The sequence below is a fragment of the Myotis daubentonii genome, chromosome 18, assembly GCF_963259705.1.
Source record: "Myotis daubentonii chromosome 18, mMyoDau2.1, whole genome shotgun sequence".
Taxonomy (NCBI): Eukaryota; Metazoa; Chordata; class Mammalia; order Chiroptera; family Vespertilionidae; genus Myotis; species Myotis daubentonii.
Genome location: NC_081857.1, coordinates 10,701,070 through 10,721,130, shown reverse-complemented (window position 1 = coordinate 10,721,130; position 20,061 = coordinate 10,701,070). Strand labels below are relative to the sequence as shown.

The window sequence follows — 20,061 nt, the reverse complement described above, 5'->3', positions numbered from 1 at the left end:
TCAAAGCTAAGAGGCTTCCAATTATTTATAGATGTGTCACAGGAAGGAAGTGAGCTCCCATAGGTGAGAAGTGAAACTCCCTTGGAAATTCTCTGATGCATGGCACTTCCTCCCATCCAAAGACAGTTTAATTGTTGGCTGGATTACCTCAACACTTCCAAAAAGCACTTCTTATGAGGTTACTGGTTGTAATTATTGGATAAAAGATATGCTCTTTTTTTCCTGGTTTCTTTCTAAAGATAATTAGGGCTAAAAAAAAAGATGACCGAATTACAGAACTGTAAGGTGTTTTTGCCCTCCTTTAATTCCAATTTTCCTTAACCAGGCTTCTCCCCAACCTCAGACATGGTGGGCTGCCTCCTGCTGTTCCTCCTTTACTCTTGCTATTCCCCCCATTTCCCTCCAACCATGGCCACCCTTGTTTCTCTCCCATTTCCCTCCAACCATGGCCACCCTTGTTTCTCTCCCATTTCCCTCCAACCATGGCCACACTTGTTTCTCTCCCATTTCCCTCCAACCATGGCCACCCTTGTTTCTCTCCATTCAGTATTAAAGAGTGGGCCCCAATTCTTTATTCCTAAACTACTTTATTTTTTAATATATTTTATTGATTTCAGAGAGGAAGGGAGAGGGTAAGGGAGATAGAGGCATCAATGATGAGAGAGAATCATCAAGCATCTGCCTCCTGCGTGTGCCCCCACTGGGAATCGAACCTTGACCTCCTAGTTCATAGGTCGACGCTCAACATAAACTACTATTCATAAACTACTTTAAACCACGCCGACCGCTTTCCTCTCTGACTGCCAAGAGCAGGTTTTTCTTTGGCACGTGAAAGAGTGTGATGTTGCCTTCTGTTTCATGGGCCTTCGCCTTTTCTCCCTGAGGACGTGGAAAGGTTTTCTTATACAGGGACTAATCTATCCAGTTTAATGTTTCAAAATTTTTCAAGATGGTAGAGATTATTATACTATATCCCTTTCCAACTTATTTTCTACTCAATATCTATGACTCTAAAGTCCTGCATTTGAGTCCCAGGATTCTACAGTTTAGAGAATGACTTTGACATATTATTTCATCTTTTTGGATTGCAGTTTACATATCTGTAAAATGAGAGCAATATTTTATTTTATAATGTTTTATAAAATATTGTACATGAGATAATGTATAAATTCCTTTCCAGTTCTGACATTCAATGTCACCATGATTCTTTGTTATTCTGCCTTTTGGGTCAGGGCACTCTCTTTCATGTCTTTTAATGTCTCCTGAAGTTCCTCAAAATGAAGACCATAACTTTTCATCCTAATGTTTGATACACATTAAAAATATGTGTGAACATCTAATCTAAATATCTCTTGAGCTCATACTTGTTTTATTTTTTTTATTTTACTTTATTTCTTATTGTTGATACTATACAGATATCCCCATTTTTCCCTTCTTTGCCTACCTCCTACTACCCTCCTCTTCCCTCTGGCCATGACCACACTGTTGTCTGTGTCAATGGGCTATGCATATATGTTACCTGGCTCCTTCGCCTTCTTTCATCCAGTCCTCTACTCTACCTTCCCCTCTGTCTTTTTTTTTTATCATTGGTGATAAGTGAACAATTTCTCTTGATCAGCCATAAGTGATTAAAGTAAAATTGAAAAACATGATCTGACAAGAATACTTTAAATCAAGACTTTCAGGAAATATAAGCAGGACCCATGCCAGTCAATTCCTTTTCATTAGCCAAGAAGAACCCAAATGCTTTATGTTAACTTACTTGCAATGATTAATTAAACATATTCATGTTCAATCCCCCCAATTTAACTTGAATAACCAATTGTCTCCTTTTCCTGTATCAAAAGGCTTTATTCTTTTAAAATCCATTGAATAGATCCCATTCCATTCTCCGTACAGACAGCAATTTATTGTTCACTTCTGTGCTGAGCCAGCATGGCCATGGGTGAACCTGAGAGGGGGTGATGAAGGATTTAGAAAAGACAGACAAGAGATAAAAGCTGAGGCTGGGTGGGACGATGCCCTCTCTGATGGAGAGACAGCATCATGGCATGTAAGCCAAGTCTTTATTTTATAGCCAGATTCCACGAGACAAAGTAAGGGTGTGGTCAAGATGTTAACAATGTTCTAATCTACTCAATTATATGCACCTGAACTCTATCATCACTCAGCCATGTGGGACCACAGGTTCGGACCATAAGCTCAAGCTTACAACCATAGCCTTTGGCTATAATTGTGCTGGGAGGGCTTTGCCCTTCAAGCTGGGACTTGCATGTGGCTTTGCCAGAAAGGATCCTGCCCTCTCATTAATCCCAGGTTTAACCTGTCCAAAAGCTGAAGCCGCTCTCCACACACTTCCTCTATAAAAGTTTTCCTACCTCACCCTAACCATTCTCTCTATCTCCACCACCAATTCCCAAGGCAAAAATGATTCCTCCCAGAAAGATATTTAACTATAGCCTCAATGAGTGGTAGTAGAGAGTGATGTGGGTGAACTTAAGAGCATTTAAGTACATTTTTTAAAAAATAGAGGCCAATTAAACATGTAGGAGGAATCTAGGAAAGTAAAAATATAGCTAGACTGACAACATGCATTTTCCATCTGTGTAGGTCAGAACTATCTGATATTGGCACTGTCATATGGTTCAACCTAACATTATTATTATTATTATTATTATTATTATTATTATGTATGGATTTTCCTGAACCTGGGGTAACTATTAATTACTCTATACACTATAATCATTTTTATATGTATATAGATATATGTGTGTATGTGTTAAGGGCCGCTGGCAAAAAAACACTCGGTTTAATTATGCCAGCTGAAACACAGAGTGAAGGCAGAGCCACGCCCTGAGGGCAGACCAGGTCAACAGACTGAGACACCACTCAGTTTAACCTTCCCGCTCAGTGTTAAGGGGATGGATCTCATGATGTTGCCAGGAAATCAAGGCCCACCTAGATGTGATGTAACTTCCTGTTATTCGAGTATAAATAAATCTGCTTGCGGTGCTGAGGCTCTCTCTCTGTCTGTCCCTCGAATCAGAGGGCAGATGCCACACCCGGCCCAAGCTTCTATTCTATTTTTGTGTCTGTCTTTTCATTTTTCTTTAATCCCAAAAGCGCCTCCTACTTAAACGAACCGGTTCATGTCTCTCTCTCCAGTAACTATTAATTACTCTGTACACTATAATCATTTTTGTATGTGTATGTGTATGTGTGTGTGTATAAGTATATATATGTATGTATATAAATGCGGGACGCGGAGAAGAGACCCCAGCCCGGCATAAAAATATAGTTAGACTGACCACATGCATTTTCCATCTGTGTAGGTCAGAACTATCTGATATTGGCACTGTCATATGGTTCAACCTAAAATTATTATAATAATGTATAGATTTTCCTGAACCTGGTACCTGGGGTAACTATTAATTATTCTGTACACTATAATCATTTTTGTATGTGTATGTGTATGTGTGTGTATATGTATATATATGTATGTATATAAATGTATGCATATATGTATATATAATATATAATATATAATGTATATATAGTATATAACATAATGTATATAATATATAATGTATATATAGTATATAACATATAATGTATATACGCTAATACATATTTAATGTAGATATTATCATAAAATCCCACTAAGAACATAAACTCCTTAAGGCTATAAGTGTGTCTGCCTTACCACCCCTATATTACAAACACCTGGAATGGGTCCTAGTCTATGGTAAGTTTTGGATAAATGTATGCTAAATATATTGTTCTTTCTATGGGACAGGTATTTTTTTTCCTATGAGACAGGTCTTATAGCCCAATCTTCTGACAAAGAAACATAAGCTTAATAGTTGAATGGGTTGCCCAAGTTCACCCAGCCAGTAGTAACGGAATGTACTGAAAATATAACCTCTCCTCCTACCGTTGATGTGAGGATAACGAGGCCCAGGGGGCAACATGAAGATTAAGGTGAGTTAGTGGCAGAATGGAAACTTCCATCTAAGTCTCTTGATTTTTAATTCATTACTCTGTGCATTAAACTGTGTGTCTTCAGGGACAAGAGGACCTAGAAGAGCAGTGGGAATGGGGGTGCCAGGAAACAGGGCTCCTCGTTCTATTTCAGGGCCTACTTATAAGAGTCCCAACAGTCTGTTCAGTGAGAAGAGACTACGCATCTCATCTGTCTGAGAAACTCTGAAATTCACACTGAATCTATAATAATAGGAAGAACCTAGCACTTTCCATCATCCTCCCAGGAATCTGGTGTGGGGAGCCGATATAGGATTAAGCCTTGGACTGACCTGTTGGCAAAGTCACAAACAAGTCCCAGCTTAAAGGGCACAGTCCTCTTTTTTTTTTTCCTTTTTTTTAAAAAATATATTTTATTGATTTTTTACAGAGAGGAAGGGAGAGAGATAGAGAGCCAGAAACATTAATGAGAGAGAAACATCGATCAGCTGTCTCCTGCACATCCCCCACTGGGGAAATGCCCGCAACCCAGGTACATGCCCTTGACCAGAATCGAACCTGGGACCCCTCAGTCCGCAGGCCGATGCTCTATCCACTGAGCCAAACCGGTTTCGGCCACAGTCCTCTTAAGCATAATTAGGCTTGACCTTATGACGCTCCCTAGATCTTACCTGGGAAGCTAATGGGCTGAGGAAAGTGCAACAAGAACAAAAACAAGTGAAAACAAGTGAAACTCACAAGAACAGTGTAACTTTGGAAACCACTACCTTGTTTACCTCTGACTATAAAATAAAGGCTCAGATTGCCTCCGGATCTTTCTCTGTGGCCTCAGCCAGGCACAGGAAGATCCATGGGAGTTCTGAATGCTGTCTCCGTGTAAAACATTCTTCGCTGACTCCATCCACACCTTTGGGAATCCCTGGACCCCCGGGGCTGGACCCCGGCAATCCGGAATCACTGGGGTGATTCTATCCTATCATAAGCAATACCCAGCTGCCTAAGCATCCATCTGCTAGGCAGGGCACTTTCAGGCAGTGATGGAGTCCATGGAGCAAACAATGAGTTGTTGCAACCTGTCCTCAAGTCCTGAAATCAGAAGGTTTTCAAACTTCCCAATATAATGGAATTCACTGCCTCCTTGGACAATTAATTTTAATCACATCATGTCTAAGAACCAGTTCATTCAGCACTGGAAATGATTAGCAGAAATGGCGTTGCCCTGCCAGTGTGGCTCAGTGCTTGAGCATCAGCCCAGGAACCAGGAGGTCACAGTTTGACTCAGATCAGAGTGCATGCCCAGGTTGTGTGTGGGCTCGATCCCCAGTAGGCGGCGTGCAGGAGGCAGCCAATCAATGATTCTCTCTCATTATTGATGTTTTATTTTTCTCTCCCTCTCTCTCCCTCTCTGAAATCAATAAAAACATATTTTTCAAAGTATATGGAACATATAAAACAATCTCTAATTTTTTAAAAAAATGGTGTTACTATTTAATAATTCTCAACTTTTCTAATCTTATTTCCCAGAAACACTGTTGTGGGAACTAGCCAGTGAGACAAAGCAAAAGGCACCGGCCAGGCCAACAGAGCTTTCCTCTAGGTCTGCACCCCTACGAGGCCCTGGGCCAAGTCCCTGCTGGGGGCGCTTGCAGCTTCTGTGCGGCCAGCCAGGCTCCAGGCAGCTCCCTGACTCTCCCTGCTGCTCAGACACCCCTCCGACAGGCTCTCCTGCAGTCTGTCCTCCCTCCATCACAGACTCTTCCCAGTGGAGGACTGTCCCTTGACCCTATCCGAATCTTGCTTCGCTCATGCCAGCAGGATCCCTGGCACATGAATCGCTTGGCCTTCCCCAGGCAGCTGTGAACGAATGTCTGCCTGTGAGTGGCAGAAGCAAACCCTGTGAGTGGCAGAAGCAAACGGCTCAAATGAGATGCGGGGGGGGGGGGGGGGGGGGGGGCAGGGGCGGAGAAATAAGGGTGCATTTCGTGAGCACACGAAGCTAACTTTAGGAAGTGGGGTTTCAAAACTGGGGGTCAGCCTATAACCAGTGCCAGGTAATTATAAAGATAAGCTGGGCGGAGGAGAAAGGAGAGTCCCTTCTTAGGAAATAAACTCGGCTTCCTCACCAGGGCATTTTGGGGCAGGAAACAGTTGTCTAGAAACCAAGGAAGCCCGGCCACTCCTTTTTCCCCACGGCAAGTCCTGAGCTCGCAGTTCAGCGTCTTCCCCGTCTGCATGGAGGGCATCATCGTTGCTGGCATCTGAGCTGCCTGCCAGTTGCATCACTTTGCAGGGAAACCCTGGCATCCTCGTTCTGAGGAGGAAGGACCTCGCTCACTGGGAGCCTTGCCTGGCAGCCCTGCCACCTCCCTGCAGGGCGGGGATAGGTGGAGCAGCCGGACTATCAGGAGTGTACTTTTCGTACTTTTCGGTTCCCCGTGCTCAAAGCCAACAGAATGAGTGACGTCATTTCCTTTTCCAGCGTTTTTTCCATCTTGCTCTGTTTAACCAGCTCAACTTGCTGTCATTCTTTCTCCAGAGAATTCCTGTAACTTAGCGGAGTCCCCAGAATTGGCCACTTCCTCCCGCTCCAGCTGCAGAGTGGGAGCCCCTGGAAAATCCTCTCCCAGACATGAAGTCTGGGAACAAAACTCCAGCCTTAGCCTTGATTGAGCACTTTCCTTACCTGGGAAGATGGGGCTATAGGCAATTCCTTTCCTTTTAATTCCACAAACAAGCAAGGAGACTCTCCGTGTGCCCGCACCGAACAAAATGGCCCAAAGGTACCAAAGTGGACAAGACATGGGCGCTTGGGACCTCAGAGCATGGTAGGGGAACAGACCCTCTAACGCAGGGGTTCTTAGCCTGGGAAAGGGGGATGGGGAAAAAAATCATCCTTTTTTGCTTTTTCCACTAACCTCTGTTCACAGCATTTCCTTCCATTATGTGGCTGGGAAACAAACATAAACCGCAATAGAATTCGCAGCACCTGTGAACCTGTCCCTGCTAGAAATACAGCTATTTGCTATCCTATGCCAGCTGCTTCAGGCACCCCAAAATATCATTATGTTCCTTACAACTTAGACATGTCAGTAGTATATAGGCCCACTGCTGTCATTCTTTCTCCAGAGAATTCCGGTAACATAGCAGGGTCCCCCAAACTGGGACACAGAGAGGTTAAATAACTTACCTGAAGTCGCACAGCTCAGCAGCAGCAAAGCCAGGGGCTTCGAATCCAGGCAACCTGGTGCTGTGCTGGGCTGCATATCTGGCGCTTTGGCCAGACTGGTCATGCTGTGCTGTCTGTTCCTAAAACACATAGATAGGAAGGTACTGACATCAGGCCAGGCCTTGAGATATGGTCTCATGGCCCCTTCCCAGCATGCAGGCCTTCTTTCTCAGAAGGCCCGGAAGTCTCATTCCAAATTTGGGAGACCAAAGACTGGAAAAAGTATAAATAAAGAGAGTTTCCTCCATATTGGGGGCCCAGAATTTGAAAGACACATTTTTCTCTGGGCCTCCACAGAATTGAATAATAAAATGTAACTCTTGCAGTCAGCGCTGCAGTTCAGCCTCTGCTTCGGCAGGGTGCTGTAACTGTAGTCAGCTGGCCAGCTTAATAAAGGCTCTTAAATTTAAATTCTGAGTCGGTGGTCTATCTCGCTGAGTGAATCCATAACAGTGCCAGAATGAACTACAACAAGCATGTCAAACTCGCGGTCCACGGGCCGCATGCCTCGTTTATTTGGCCTGTGTTAGCCTTTGAGTTTGACATGCTGGACCTACAGTGTCAACAACAATGTACACATGTTGACGCTCAGAATGCGCCAGGCACTGAGGTGAAAACATTGCTCACGCCTTCTCCTTTACTCCTCATAATAAGGTAAAGGCCGCCCAATTAAATGGATGAAGAAGTGTGAAGCTTAGTAAGTTCCAACGACACACCTAGAGTCATACAGCTCTAGTTATGGAACTGGGATCTGTGAAATTAAACAAGGAAGTCGTCAGACTGAGGTGAGGCTAATGCCATGGCAGCCTGATAAGCAATCTATAACCTAAGCCTGGCAATGCCTCAAGTCATGAAATCAAGGGCAGCCAGTCCCTGACAGCCACTCGGGCTTTACGCTGTAGCCAGTCAATTTCCTTTCTTGGCTTCTGCACCTTCTCTCTCTGAGTCTTTCTCCTGGATCCTGTGGGCAGAGCGCTCCTTCTGGTCCGGCACTGCCTGATTCCAATAAACACTGATTTGCTCAAATAAACTTGTAAAGTTTTTGATGTGCCTCCATTTACCTTTTAATAGTTCCAAACTCAGGGAGTCCTGCTCCAAAGCCTGGGTCCTCCATCAGGATGCAATGCGGCCTGCTCATCTTGCATGCATGATGGGAGTTTGGGAGGGAGGAGCCTTACTGGTGGAAGGAGCTGTGCCTGCATGAAGGGCAGGTTGTTACATGGATGGCTGTAGAGGAGGAGAAGGGGAGGAGAGGGAAGGCAAAGAAGGGGGAGAGAGGGGGGAGGAGAAAAAGAAGAGGGGGAGGGAGGAAGGATTATCTCTTGCCTGCCTACCTCACTTTGCCCACTTCTCTTGTCTACCTGTCCTTTCCCTCCATCCAGACTTGAAGAATGTGTCCTGACTCTGATTGTCCACAGAGTTGTGTTTTTGGTGGTGTTTCTTATTTGTTTGTTTGTTTGTTTGTTTGTTTTTATTGATTTCAGAGAGGAAAAGAGAGGGAGAGATAGAAACATCAATGATGAGAGAGAAGCATTGATTGGCTGCCTCCTGCATGCCAGTAGGCTGTCCCCTACTGGGGATCCATCCCGCAACCCAGGCATGTGCCCTGACCAGGTTCAGAGGTCCACACTCAGCTACTGGTGTTGTTGTTTCTTGTTTTTGTTTTCACAGAGTTGGTGCTTAATAAATACCTGCTAAGGAGCCAAGTGTAAAATTCTTTCCCAAACCATTTCTTCTCCATCCTCCATCAGCTCCTAGCAGCACCCTTGAGAAATCTAGGGCTCACCTTTAACCGCCAAGGTGCAGGGGGAGGGAGCCCATAGCTCGTGCAGGACTGTGCCAGGCACTCAGAGGTGACCTGCCCCCATCAATTCAGGACAGAAGCTCTTTACACTACACCAGGCAGCCTCCCCCTGCTGGGGCTACTGTGGGGGGCATGTGGTTGAGGGGCTTCTCCTCACTTGGTGCTCACAGAATCACATTGAGACTGGTGTGTTATCTCCATTCTACAGAGGAGGACCCGGAAACTTAAGGGCATACGTAATTTGCTCAAAGTCAATAAGATTGGAACCAAGCTGTTCTGACTTCAGGAATCCTGCCCTGTCCACTAAAGCACACTCTGTGAAATCTCCTTCTCAGGTGGAATAAGAAAGGATGCTTCGGCCAACCGGTCACAGTAGAGATACCGACCCAGAAAGGCGAGTATAAAGTGCCTATCTCAGCAACTGGCACGTGACAGATGCCCAGTAAGTGTCAGCTGTCATTGTCCTTAACCATCTGAGGAGGATCCATCTAGAAGTTGGTGCCCATTTTGTCCTCTCTCCACTGTAGCCTGGGCTCAAACTCCTCTACCCAGGATACCCCAGCTTTGTCACCATGACAACCATCCCTCTGTCAGAAACACTCTTCTCTAGCCCGACATATACACCCATGGAGACTTAGAGTCAGAGAAGATGTTTCTAGGTTGAGAGCAGTAAGAAAGAGAGGACAGAGAGAGACAAAGACAAAGTCAGGCAGAAAGAAAAGGCAATGACACAGAGAAAGAGGAGGAAAAGCAGAGTGATGTCCAGGAGTCGGTGGTCAGAAGCCCTCCATCCATCTTCCCGATCCTTATGCAGAGGACAGGGTGCTGGATGGAGACTTTAGAGACCCAGTTTGGAACCCTTCTCTAGTCTCATCCCTCTCTAGGCCTCGTTATGTTCTTTAAGGCCCCATTCATTTCTAATAGTTGCCATTTATGATTCCTTAACTGAGCTCCCCCCCCCCCACCCCAATCAGAAGTCACTTTCAGTAATTGATTAAAAAAACAGAGTTTATTAAGAAAAATCAGTCAGTACAATATGCACTACAGGATATCGCTCAGCTCACATCACGGACATGGGATAAACAAGCTCACAATAAATTAGGGGGAAGCCAGCCCTTTTCCTCCAGGATGGCCCATGAGACCTTTCAAAGGAACATATTTCATTATAAATATGACAGTAGACTAGTAGGTTATGTCAGGTGGGGTCAGACAGCCTGGGACTCCCGGCTACAGGGTGAGATCCGTCCAAACCTAGATTTTGCCCTACAATCCCTCAGCCCCAGAGGAGAGAATTCCAAATCTGCAGAGAAGTTGCTTCAAAATCATGCTCATTTGCATTAAAATGGGGTCATCCCCATCTCCCTGCCCTTCAATGTAGGCCAAGCATGTCAAACTCAAAGGTTACCACGGGCCAAATAGACGAGGCATGAGGCCCCCGGGCCACAAGTTTGACATGCTTGAGGCTGTCTCCTGGAAACCTCCCAAGCTGTTCACCTGGGCAACCAGATTCTCTGTGTCAGGCGGCAGGAGTTCCTTGATGATTCTTGTCGATCCAGGCCAGGAAGACGTCCAGCTCTCCCAGAGACTTGAGGGCAGCAGACCTGACCTCCAGCTGGAACCAAGGAGACCATGAGAACATGCCTTTCAGACCCTATAATCATTTCAAACCACTATCCCCATGTTCTGGTCCCCACGAGGTTTTCTTTTAGTTCATCCGTTATATTTGCAGAGTATACAGACCCCAAATAATTTTCCCAACAGGCAACCCAAATTGTTTGCCACAAACAAACAGTTAAATCATCTCAGAAACTTATCAAAATTAAAAATTCTTCATTCTTTGCCCCTTGTTTTTCTTTTTCCTCTTTTTTAAGTAGATATCTTTATTGATTTCAAAGAGGAAGGGAGAGGGAGAGAGAGAGAGAGAAACATCAATGAGGAAAGAGAGACACTGCTAGGCTGCCTCCTGCATGCCCCACACTTGGGATCGCGCCCACACCTGGGCATGTGCCCTGACCAGGAATCAAACTGTGAGTTCCTATTTCATAGGTTGACGCTCAACCACTGAGCCATGCCAGCCAGACTTTTTCCTGTTTTTCACGGGGGGAAAAAAATTGCCTTTCTGGAGAGTTCTTTTGCTTTTTGCTTTTTCAAATTAGCTTTAAGAGGTCTCGATCCCAGGGTGCTGTGCAGTGAGTAGGGAGAGCTTGTTTTCCCCTTTGGACATATGAAAGCACCAAAGTCCCTAAGTAGTGTCCTACCCAAAGTCACACAACCGGTAGTGGGACTAGAACCCAAGTCTCCTGACCTCCTCCATCTCCTCTTCAGCAGACTAAAAGTATATCCTGTAGAACCAGAAGGCATGGGATCGAGTCCTACCTTCACCACTTCGTTGCAATATAAACTTAGTGAAGTTTCTTATCCTGTTTGTGCCTCAGTTTCCTAATTTGTCAAACGCCGATAACAGCTCATCTCAATGTTGTAAGCACCAAACGTGTTTATACCAGCACTGAGCTTAGAACAATACTTGACTCATAACAAGAACAGTAGGACTCTTAGCCATTGTTATAACATTATCCTATGGGCCTCTCCATAAGGAAGCAGAGCTTTAACAGCTCTCCCCACCTCCTTGCTATTCCAATGACTAGCATCTCTAGAGAGTGTGGTTGAAATGCGAAATCTCGGGCCTCATTCCAAACCAATGGAGCCAGAATCTGCATTTTCACAAAAATCTCCAAATGATGCACATAAGAAGCATCGCTTCCACCTCCACCTGTGTATGAGCAGGGTGCTCTTCTGCACCACACAGAATGCTCATGACCGTTCCTGGCCACACTGACACCTGGCAGGTAACATGCTTCATGCATAACAGCTTCCAATTCACTGGAGATCTCGCTTCCTCCGGATCACCCCCATCTTAAGCAGTATGTGCTTTCCCCCCAAACTTAACATGGGTTAGACCTGATATGTGAGGGCGTAAGAAGACAGGGGAGGGATGTGGGGGAGGGGAGCCCAGGACCTTAGCAAATCAGGTCAGACCAACACTCCCTTTTCAGCCACACACACAGCTCGGGAGACCTGCGATAAATACTTGCTGGTGAGTGGATGAGTGTGAGTGGAGTGGAGGCAGAGGGTGGTGCACGCCCACTTGTCATCCCCATCGTCCCCGTCTTCTTCCCCGTCCTCACCTGATTGTAGTTGTCATGGATGATTCTGGTTGCATTGGCGGCTTCCTGCCCGCAGTGACACAGCCTCTGCTCCTGCTGATAAAATGGAGGCAGCACCCATGAGAGAACCTTCCCATCCTGGCCCACCCTTTCAACCGCCTCCCCTCTTGTGATGTTTCTCCTTTCGCCCAAGGTGAGCGCCAGGTAAATAAACTCAGTGTGGAGCAGCAGGGGAGCAAGGCCTGTTTGTAGTCACCCTGTGTTTGACCAGAGCTTTGGCTTCCTCTGGGTTGACAGACTGGAAGAGTCAGGAGAGTAGGTGCCAAATCCGTCTTGTTCCCACTCTGAATGCAGTGCCCCACAAGGCAGGCACCCAATAGATATTTGTTGGGTTCGTTAATTAAATAATTGACTCAATGAATCTTACTGTAAGTGGGACAGGGGTCATGATTCCTAAGTTTTAGACTCTGACACACAGAGGTGAAGTAACCTGCCACCAATCACACAGGAAACCCTTGGCAGGGATGGGGCTACAGCCCAGGGTTTCTGCTGTCCTACGTTTTCGTTGGTTTATTTGAGTTTGGTTTTATTTCTGATGTTTGATTTTAATAGATAATAATGAATTACAGGGGATCCTTAGGGGAAGGCTATACCGGGGACCTACCCAGAGGTTATGAAAACCCCGAAGGGCCAGAAACAAAGACAGCAGGGGTGTGCCTAGGACAGTGATGGCAAACCTTTTGAGCTCGGCGTGTCAGCATTTTGAAAAACCCTAACTTAACTCTGGTGCCGTGTCACATATAGAAATTTTTTGATATTTGCAACCATAGTAAAACAAAGACTTATATTTTTGATATTTATTTTATATATTTAAATGCCATTTAACAAAGAAAAATCAACCAAAAAAATGAGTTCACGTGTCACCTCTGACACGCGTATCATAGGTTCGCCATCACTGGCCTAGGATAAGACTGGAATGCCCCTCTCACAGGCCAGTCCTGGGGTCACCTAAGTGATACGTTGACATAAGTGGTCACCCCAGGAGGACTCTCCTTAAGGAAACTCGGGTCTGGTAAGGTGTTGGCAGGGAGGACGCCTGGGCAAGGAGTGACCACTGGAAGAGGCTCCTGACAGGTCTCCCCATGGCAGATGAGGGAGGGGATGTCCCTTGCCTTAGGGAACCACGTGAGAAGGTGACTGGGGCCAGCACATCCTGGGCTCTCCCCAGCAGACAGCGCGCAGATGCTGGGAGTGCTGATGTGGGGACTCACGCATTGCTGCAGAACCTTCTGCATGTAGAGGAAAGAGTTGGCGATGCTGCTGATTTTTCTCAGGATCTGGGGGCTCAGCTCCTGGTGGTCCTTGAACACCCTGTCCACGTAAAACGCCAGGAGGTTCTTGGTCACACAGCACACATCTAAGGGCTACAGATATGAATTATCAGAGAAGTCCAGGGTCCTCTCTTCTTTATTATCTTGGAGACCAACGTGGCCTATTTGATTGAATAGGAGCAGCAAGGACCAAGATAACTAAAAGTTATTTTTTTAAATTCATATTGGTTTCAGAGTGTCCATCCCTTGGCACACTGAAGCTACTAATGATGAAGGCACTGAGGAGAGATTGTGGTTCACCCACTCTTTGTATAGGGCCAGGAGATATATTAATAAGGGATGGAGCCCAGTCAGAGACTAGATTCTCTGTACAGCATCCCCAACAGGTTATCACTCAGTTCTGTTTGGACCCCTCCAGGAACCAGGCATCTTTTGAAAGCAGCTTTCCTGAAAAGCACTTCCTTATATTGTGCAGAAGTCTGCCCCTCTGTAATGTCTCCCTTCGGACAACCTGGATTTATTCAATGACTGTTGCTTACCAGGCATATGCTGGGCACATATTCCTTCTGTCGCAATGGCATTCCTTCTATTGCAATACTCGGCTCTCCTGCAGTCTGTCCTTTCTAAACCGCAGGGATCATTTGATGGGACTGGGATATGCAAGAATGGAAACTGACCGCTGTGGCAATGCTGCATCTGGGCAGGTCCGCAGCTGGCAGAGGGCAGATCTCTCTAAGGAAGGGCTCCTGAACTCCCAGAGCACAGCTCAGAGCAGCTGGCCAGGCTGAGTTTCCTTCTAGCAGCCTGAGATCAGTGAGTTACTCTGCAGGAGACTTATAGCTCTGAGTTTGAGGAGGGAGGGGTCTACAGCAGAGATAGAGCCTTCATCTGCATTAGCATCAATGCAGCAAAACCTCCTTGGCCCCAGGGGTAGCTTTTCCTGGATGGCAAACTCTACTTGCCACACACACACACACAAAATGCTTCTCTTCCAGCACCCCTGCCAGTTCCCTTAACCGAAGGGGCTAAAGTGGCACCTCTCCTTTATCAGGGAGGAAAAGAGGGAGACAAAAATGTGATGAAGCCCGGCCGGCATGGCTCAGTGGTTGAGCATGGACCTATGAACCAGAAGGGCATGGTTCGATTCCCGGTCAGGGCCTATGCCTGGGTTGTGGGCTCAATCCCCAGTTTGGAGAGTGCAGGAGGCAGCCTCTCAATGATTCTCCCTCTCCCTTCCTCTCTGAAATCAATACAAATTTAAAAGTTAACACACAAAAAAATGTGATAAAGACCTGAATCCTCATGGACCCTTTTCTCACGTCCCATCAGCTATTTCTAGACCTTGAGAGAAGAATGTGGAGACAGAGGCATGAGACGTGGGGCTCTATTCCTGGCCCACCAGGAACTTGTCATTCTCCCTCGCAAGGTATCAATTTGGTCATTTGAAAATTGTGGTTTCGGAATAGGTAATCTTTAGGGTCATTTCCAGCTGTGATATCTAATGAGTTTTTTGGACAGCTGGCTGGAATAGTAGTCAGTAAAAGGCTGCACATCTGTTACCACAAATAAACCAGGCCCAGTACTGACTGGAAGAATTATCCGGTGCAGAGAAGCCTGAGGAGAAATAGTAAATCATTGCAGATATAATGTATTCTCTGCCACATACATACTGAAAAATAAGATCTTCCTAGAATTCTTACAAGAACTGAAGGAGCTCACTTTTAAAGGCATTTCTCAGTGACCCCTTCTGTAAAGTGAATGATCACCTCAAAAGTCTTGTAATACACTCTCATCAGCTCTGGTCTGGACCATTGGACGGGACTCACGGGCTTTCCTGCCTCGGTCTGTCCATTGCAAAGAACCCCCATCAGACCACCTTCCTATAAGTTTTGTGGTCATACAGCCTTTGGCTCAGAAACCTACAGCGACTCCTGTTGCCTCTGCTATAAGCCCGAGGCTTAGCCTGTCATGGAAGGTTCTTGGGAAAATGACTCCAGTGTATTTTTCCACCTCATCCTCTTTCTCTCGCCTTCCTGTCCCTTGCGCTACAAGCCTGGTTGCCTCACCGTCCCCTGACACACCCATCGATCGTGTACACCCATTCTCCCATGCAGCCCAAACCCCTTCCTTCCTTTTATCCACTAACCCGCGGCCTACTCAGCCTGTAGGTCACTGCTCCTTTTCCCGGCTTTCCCATGAAAGCTTCCAGAACCACCCTAAGCCGCAGACATCCTGCCCCCTTTGAGCACGTGGCCCGTCACTCACTCTCTGGGTAAGTGGCGCTTCTTTAACTCCTTCCAGGGGCTTCTTTTTTAAAAAATTAAATGTATTGGGGTAACAATGGTTAATGACATTATATAAATGTCAGGTGTCCAACTGTAGAATATGACACCTGTGTGCTCGCCATCCAAGATCTAGCTCATTCCGTCACCATACATTTGACCCCCTCTACCCTCTTTGTCCTCCCCCACCCCACCCCCTCTGGTAACCACTACTCCGTGGGTTTATATCTATGGGGATATAAAACAAAAAGCAACAAACAAACCTCACAGATACAGACAACAGAATGGTAGCTCCCCAGGGTTCAGAGTGCCTGAGTCATGAGTGTGCCCTAATGTCAATGGTGATTTATAAGAAGCTGGGAGCACTTAGAGGACACACGAGATTAGGAAAGAGACGGGGACAGGGTGAGGACTTCTTTCTCAGCCCAGGGCCGCTTCACCGTACAAATAACAACACAGGCAAGAGCAGACACAGGCCATACCTTGATGCTGTGCAGGGTCCCCGATGTGGACAGGATGGTGACATTTGGGAAGGTGTCCTTAGCTTGCTGGGGAGGAAAACATAAGAACGAACGCACGTGAGGAGCATCCCACGTCTTCCGGAGACACGAACAAACAATGAGCAGGTACTTGTTCTTCATGTTTGGATGTAAGGTCAGGCATGCGCCCTTGCCCACTCCTGCACCCAGAGCCCGTACTCACGATGGTTCCTTTGATTTGTTGGAAGCTCTCTCCTATGTGGCGCATGTCCATGGCAATCAGACATCTCCTGAGACCCCGGGCGTACGCTGCACTCAGGAGGAACACTGTGCCCAGGAGCCAGAGGGAAGCCCGCTGTGCCTTCATGTCCTGCAGGAGGGGTGGAAGTCAGCTGCCCGGCCCGAGTGCAGAGGGCGAGAGAGACCCCTGGTGAGCTCCCCCTTGGACGTCACAGGGCAGCCGCCAAGAGAACAGACTCACCGCCCCAGCCTGTGGAGTCCAGAGGCATGTGTCTCCTCCCCTCGCTTTCTTGACTCAGTTGAATGAGCCCTCCTCCTACCCCCATGCTCCCCCGGCCACCCTAGGAAGCACAATACAGGAAGCTCTCTCTCAAGTCCCAGGGATGGTGACTGTGAGTGCATATCACTCTATTATGACTCAACAAAGCTCACTTTGAAAAGCATTGTTTTTAATCAATTAAATAGGAAAAACAGGGTTGTAATATGTCCTAGGAATTAGGCAACAGATCTGAAAAACCATAAGAGCACATTTATGTGGTTTCTTTTATTTGCCCCCAAAATAGGCGACACCCTTTTATTATCTGCTTAAAACCATTATTTGACGCCAGCTATGAAGATGTCACCCCTGGGGGAAGATGGGAAAGAAAGAAGCAAGCTGTCTCCTAATAACTAATTAGCCACAGGGAAGAGAGAAGAGGGGAAGGCTGTCCCCCACTGCGCCAGGGATGTGAGGGCCATGTTTGAGCTGGCCAGTCCCTAAGCAGGGCCAGACCCTGAGATGCCTTCTCACCCTTCAGCACCGTCTTTCTCTGCCTTTCTTATGTAAACACTTCCAGCTGGTGTGTGACAGCGGAGGAGAGGGAGGCACCCAAATCGAAAGCCAATTAAGGGGCTGCCGAGCGCCCCACCTCCTGCCTTTAGTGATAGTGGCTCTAACTATAAAGCACAGACATTGGTTCCAGAGTGTGAGCCGCAGCTGTTCCCATACCCGACCACCACTCCACAGATCTTCCTTGGGAGTCCCACACTCTTTTCCGGAAAGCCAAGAAACAGCAAATCCTGTTTAGAGAACCATTCGCCTTATCTCTCCTGGACTCGGCATCACTCCCGGTGAGAGAACAGGTGTATAATGAGACCTCACCAAGCAGGGGGCATTCATCACAGAGCTTGGTTGCTCCTTTTCCAACTTCTCTCTCTGACCAAACAAAAGTACAGACTCCACTGGCAGGGATGTCTGTAGGTCCCCTCAGTGCTCTCTCCCCTCCAAAGGCAACTGGGCTGCTTCTAGAAAGCCAAGTGACTAGGAAGGGAGCCCAGTTTTGCTTCTGACAAGGTAACTGTCAGAAGCAACGGGACAGTCCCTGCTCGGGCCCTGCTGCCAGGAGGCCCCGGCATCTTGTGCAGGAGAAAGATGCCTCCCTCCGCTTGGCATCTCCAGACACCTTGGCAGATTGAGATAACAGCGGTAGCTAATGTTCATCATGCATGCCACAGGTGCCAGGCCCTGTGCCAGGCGTTTTTCCTAATTATCATGCTCACAACCACCCTATCTCCACTTTACCAGAGGCGACTGAGACTTAGAGAAGGGAAGGAACTTGCTCAAGTTACATAACCACCAAGTAGCAGAGCCAGAGGGAGGAGGCAGGCAAGCTGGCCCTTGACCTTCTGTCCTCTACGTCATCCCACTGACGGCTCTGTCCCCAGGAGGAGCTCAGCTGGAGATCCCCAGATGCCCTCATACCAGCCAGAAAGAAATGCACTTCTGATTGAGTAGACTGAGCTACAGATGCTCCTTACAGTGAACAAGATATTTAAGCCCGGCCGGTGTGGCTCAGGGGTTGAACCAGGAAGTTACAGTTCAATTCCCTGTCGGGCACAGGCCCGGGTTTCGGGTTTCATACCCAGTGGGGGTACGTGTAGGAAGCAGCCAATCAATGATTCTCTCTCATCATTGATGTCTCTATCCCTCTTTCCCTCTCACTTCTTCTCTGAAATCAATAAAAATATATACTTTTTAAAAAGATATTTAATACTGCAAAGGATTTAAAAGAAGATACATTATGAAGTGCCCAGCACAGGCCCTAGAACAAAGAGGTTATAATAAACGTTAGATTCCCTCCCCTTCCCTTTCTCCTTTCCTTCCTTCCTTCCTTCCTTCTTTCCTTCCTCCTCCCTCTTTTCCTCCCTCCCTCCCTTCCTCCCTCTCTTCCTCCCTTCCTTCTTCCTTCCTTCCTTCCTTCCTTCCTTCCTTCCTTCCTTCCTTCCTTCCTTCTATCCCACTCTCCATCTTTTCTTATTGAGAGTAAGGTACCAGAAAGTTCACCTCTATATTGAGTACCAAGCACCTGGGACATCCTAGGCCACACACAATGATGGCAGGCCACCTCTCCGCAGCTGTAAAGGATGAGGGTGAGGATGAAGATGAACAAGAGCCTGAGATGGAGGCTGGCAGGAGGCTCACCTGTCCCTGGATGCTCGGGCTGCTCCTGCGTCTGCTCTCTCGGTGCTCTTTGCCACGCAGAAAGGGCGGACCGCTTTTATGCAGGTGGATACGAGGAAATGCTGTCAAGGTGTACTGGGTGGGTCCACCTTTGGGAGATTTCCGCTCCCCCCCCCACCCTGTTTCCTTAGCATCTCATTTCCTTAACTGTTTTCTTTTCTTTCACCTTCGAAATCGAGTTGATTAATCATTATGAAGAAATGCTTCTCTCTCTGGGTCTAGACATGCAGATTCTAGGAAAAATGAACTCCCCATCAACATGCAAATGAGAATTTCTTGCAATCCTGTGTCCATAGAGAAAGATCCAGGTTAGGTCACTTTCCTGAGAGCTGGGGCATGTCACCAACTGCACCTGGCAGGCAGTCTCAGGAAAGCGCTCTCCTCACAGGCACGCCCTGAGACTGCAGGTGCCGATGACTCCAGCACACCCCACCTGCCCAGTGGCTCCCATGGTGCTCATATTCATGGTGCTCATAATGCCTACCCGGGGCCAGGCATTAGCTAAATGCTTTTTGTTTAACTTCATGGAGGATGTCGTGGGGTTTCCCCTCAGGAATGCAAAGGATTTCTTTGGACATGATCTCATTCCTCTTCATCTTGTCCCTGGATGGACATTTCATTCTCAATGAACACAGAGAGAAAATGAGACTGGGGAGTAGAGGGCCTGGAATACAGAGCCAGGAACAGAGCCCTGGAATCCTTGCGGTTGGGCAATGGTTCTTAATTGCTTTTTTTTTTAAATATATTTTATTGATTTTTTACAGACAGGAAGGGAGAGAGATAGAGAGCTAGAAACATCGATGAGAGAGAAACATCGATCAGCTGCCTCCTGCACATCTCCTACTGGGGATGTGCCCGCAACCCAGGTACATACCCCCGACCGGAATCGAACCCGGGACCTTTCAGTCCGCAGGCCGACGCTCTATCCACTGAGCCAAACCGGTTCCGGCTCTTAATTGCTTTTATAACATAGGTTTTGATTGGTTGAGAGAGAGAGGAAGGGAAAGAGAGAACGGGAGAGGGAGAAAGAGAGAGAAACATCAATTGGTTGCCT

The 20,061-nt window shown here is 46.9% G+C and overlaps 1 protein-coding gene across 1 annotated transcript; it reads right to left on the bottom strand.

Annotated features, from left to right (window-relative positions):
• Window positions 1–10,043: 10,043 nt before the first annotated feature.
• IL19 (interleukin 19) lies at window positions 10,044–16,821 on the bottom strand. Its single transcript, XM_059675420.1, has 5 exons — window positions 16,491–16,821; window positions 16,271–16,336; window positions 13,447–13,599; window positions 12,197–12,271; window positions 10,044–10,623 (listed from the first exon to the last, which is right to left on the bottom strand). Exons 1-5 carry the CDS (start codon window positions 16,632–16,634, stop codon window positions 10,528–10,530), a joined length of 534 nt encoding a protein of 177 aa, XP_059531403.1. The 5' UTR covers window positions 16,635–16,821; the 3' UTR covers window positions 10,044–10,527.
• Between the last annotated feature and the right edge of the window lie 3,240 nt (window positions 16,822–20,061).

Coding starts and splice junctions, on each gene's coding strand:
- IL19 (XM_059675420.1), bottom strand. CDS start 16,634: ATGAAGGCACAGCGGGCTTCCCTCTGGCTCCTGGGCACAGTGTTCCTC. Junction 13,600..16,270: donor GGACCCTGCACAGCATCAAG/GTATGGCCTGTG, acceptor TCATATCTGTAG/CCCTTAGATGTGTGCTGTGT. Junction 10,624..12,196: donor TCCATGACAACTACAATCAG/GTGAGGACGGGG, acceptor CCTTGGTTCCAG/CTGGAGGTCAGGTCTGCTGC.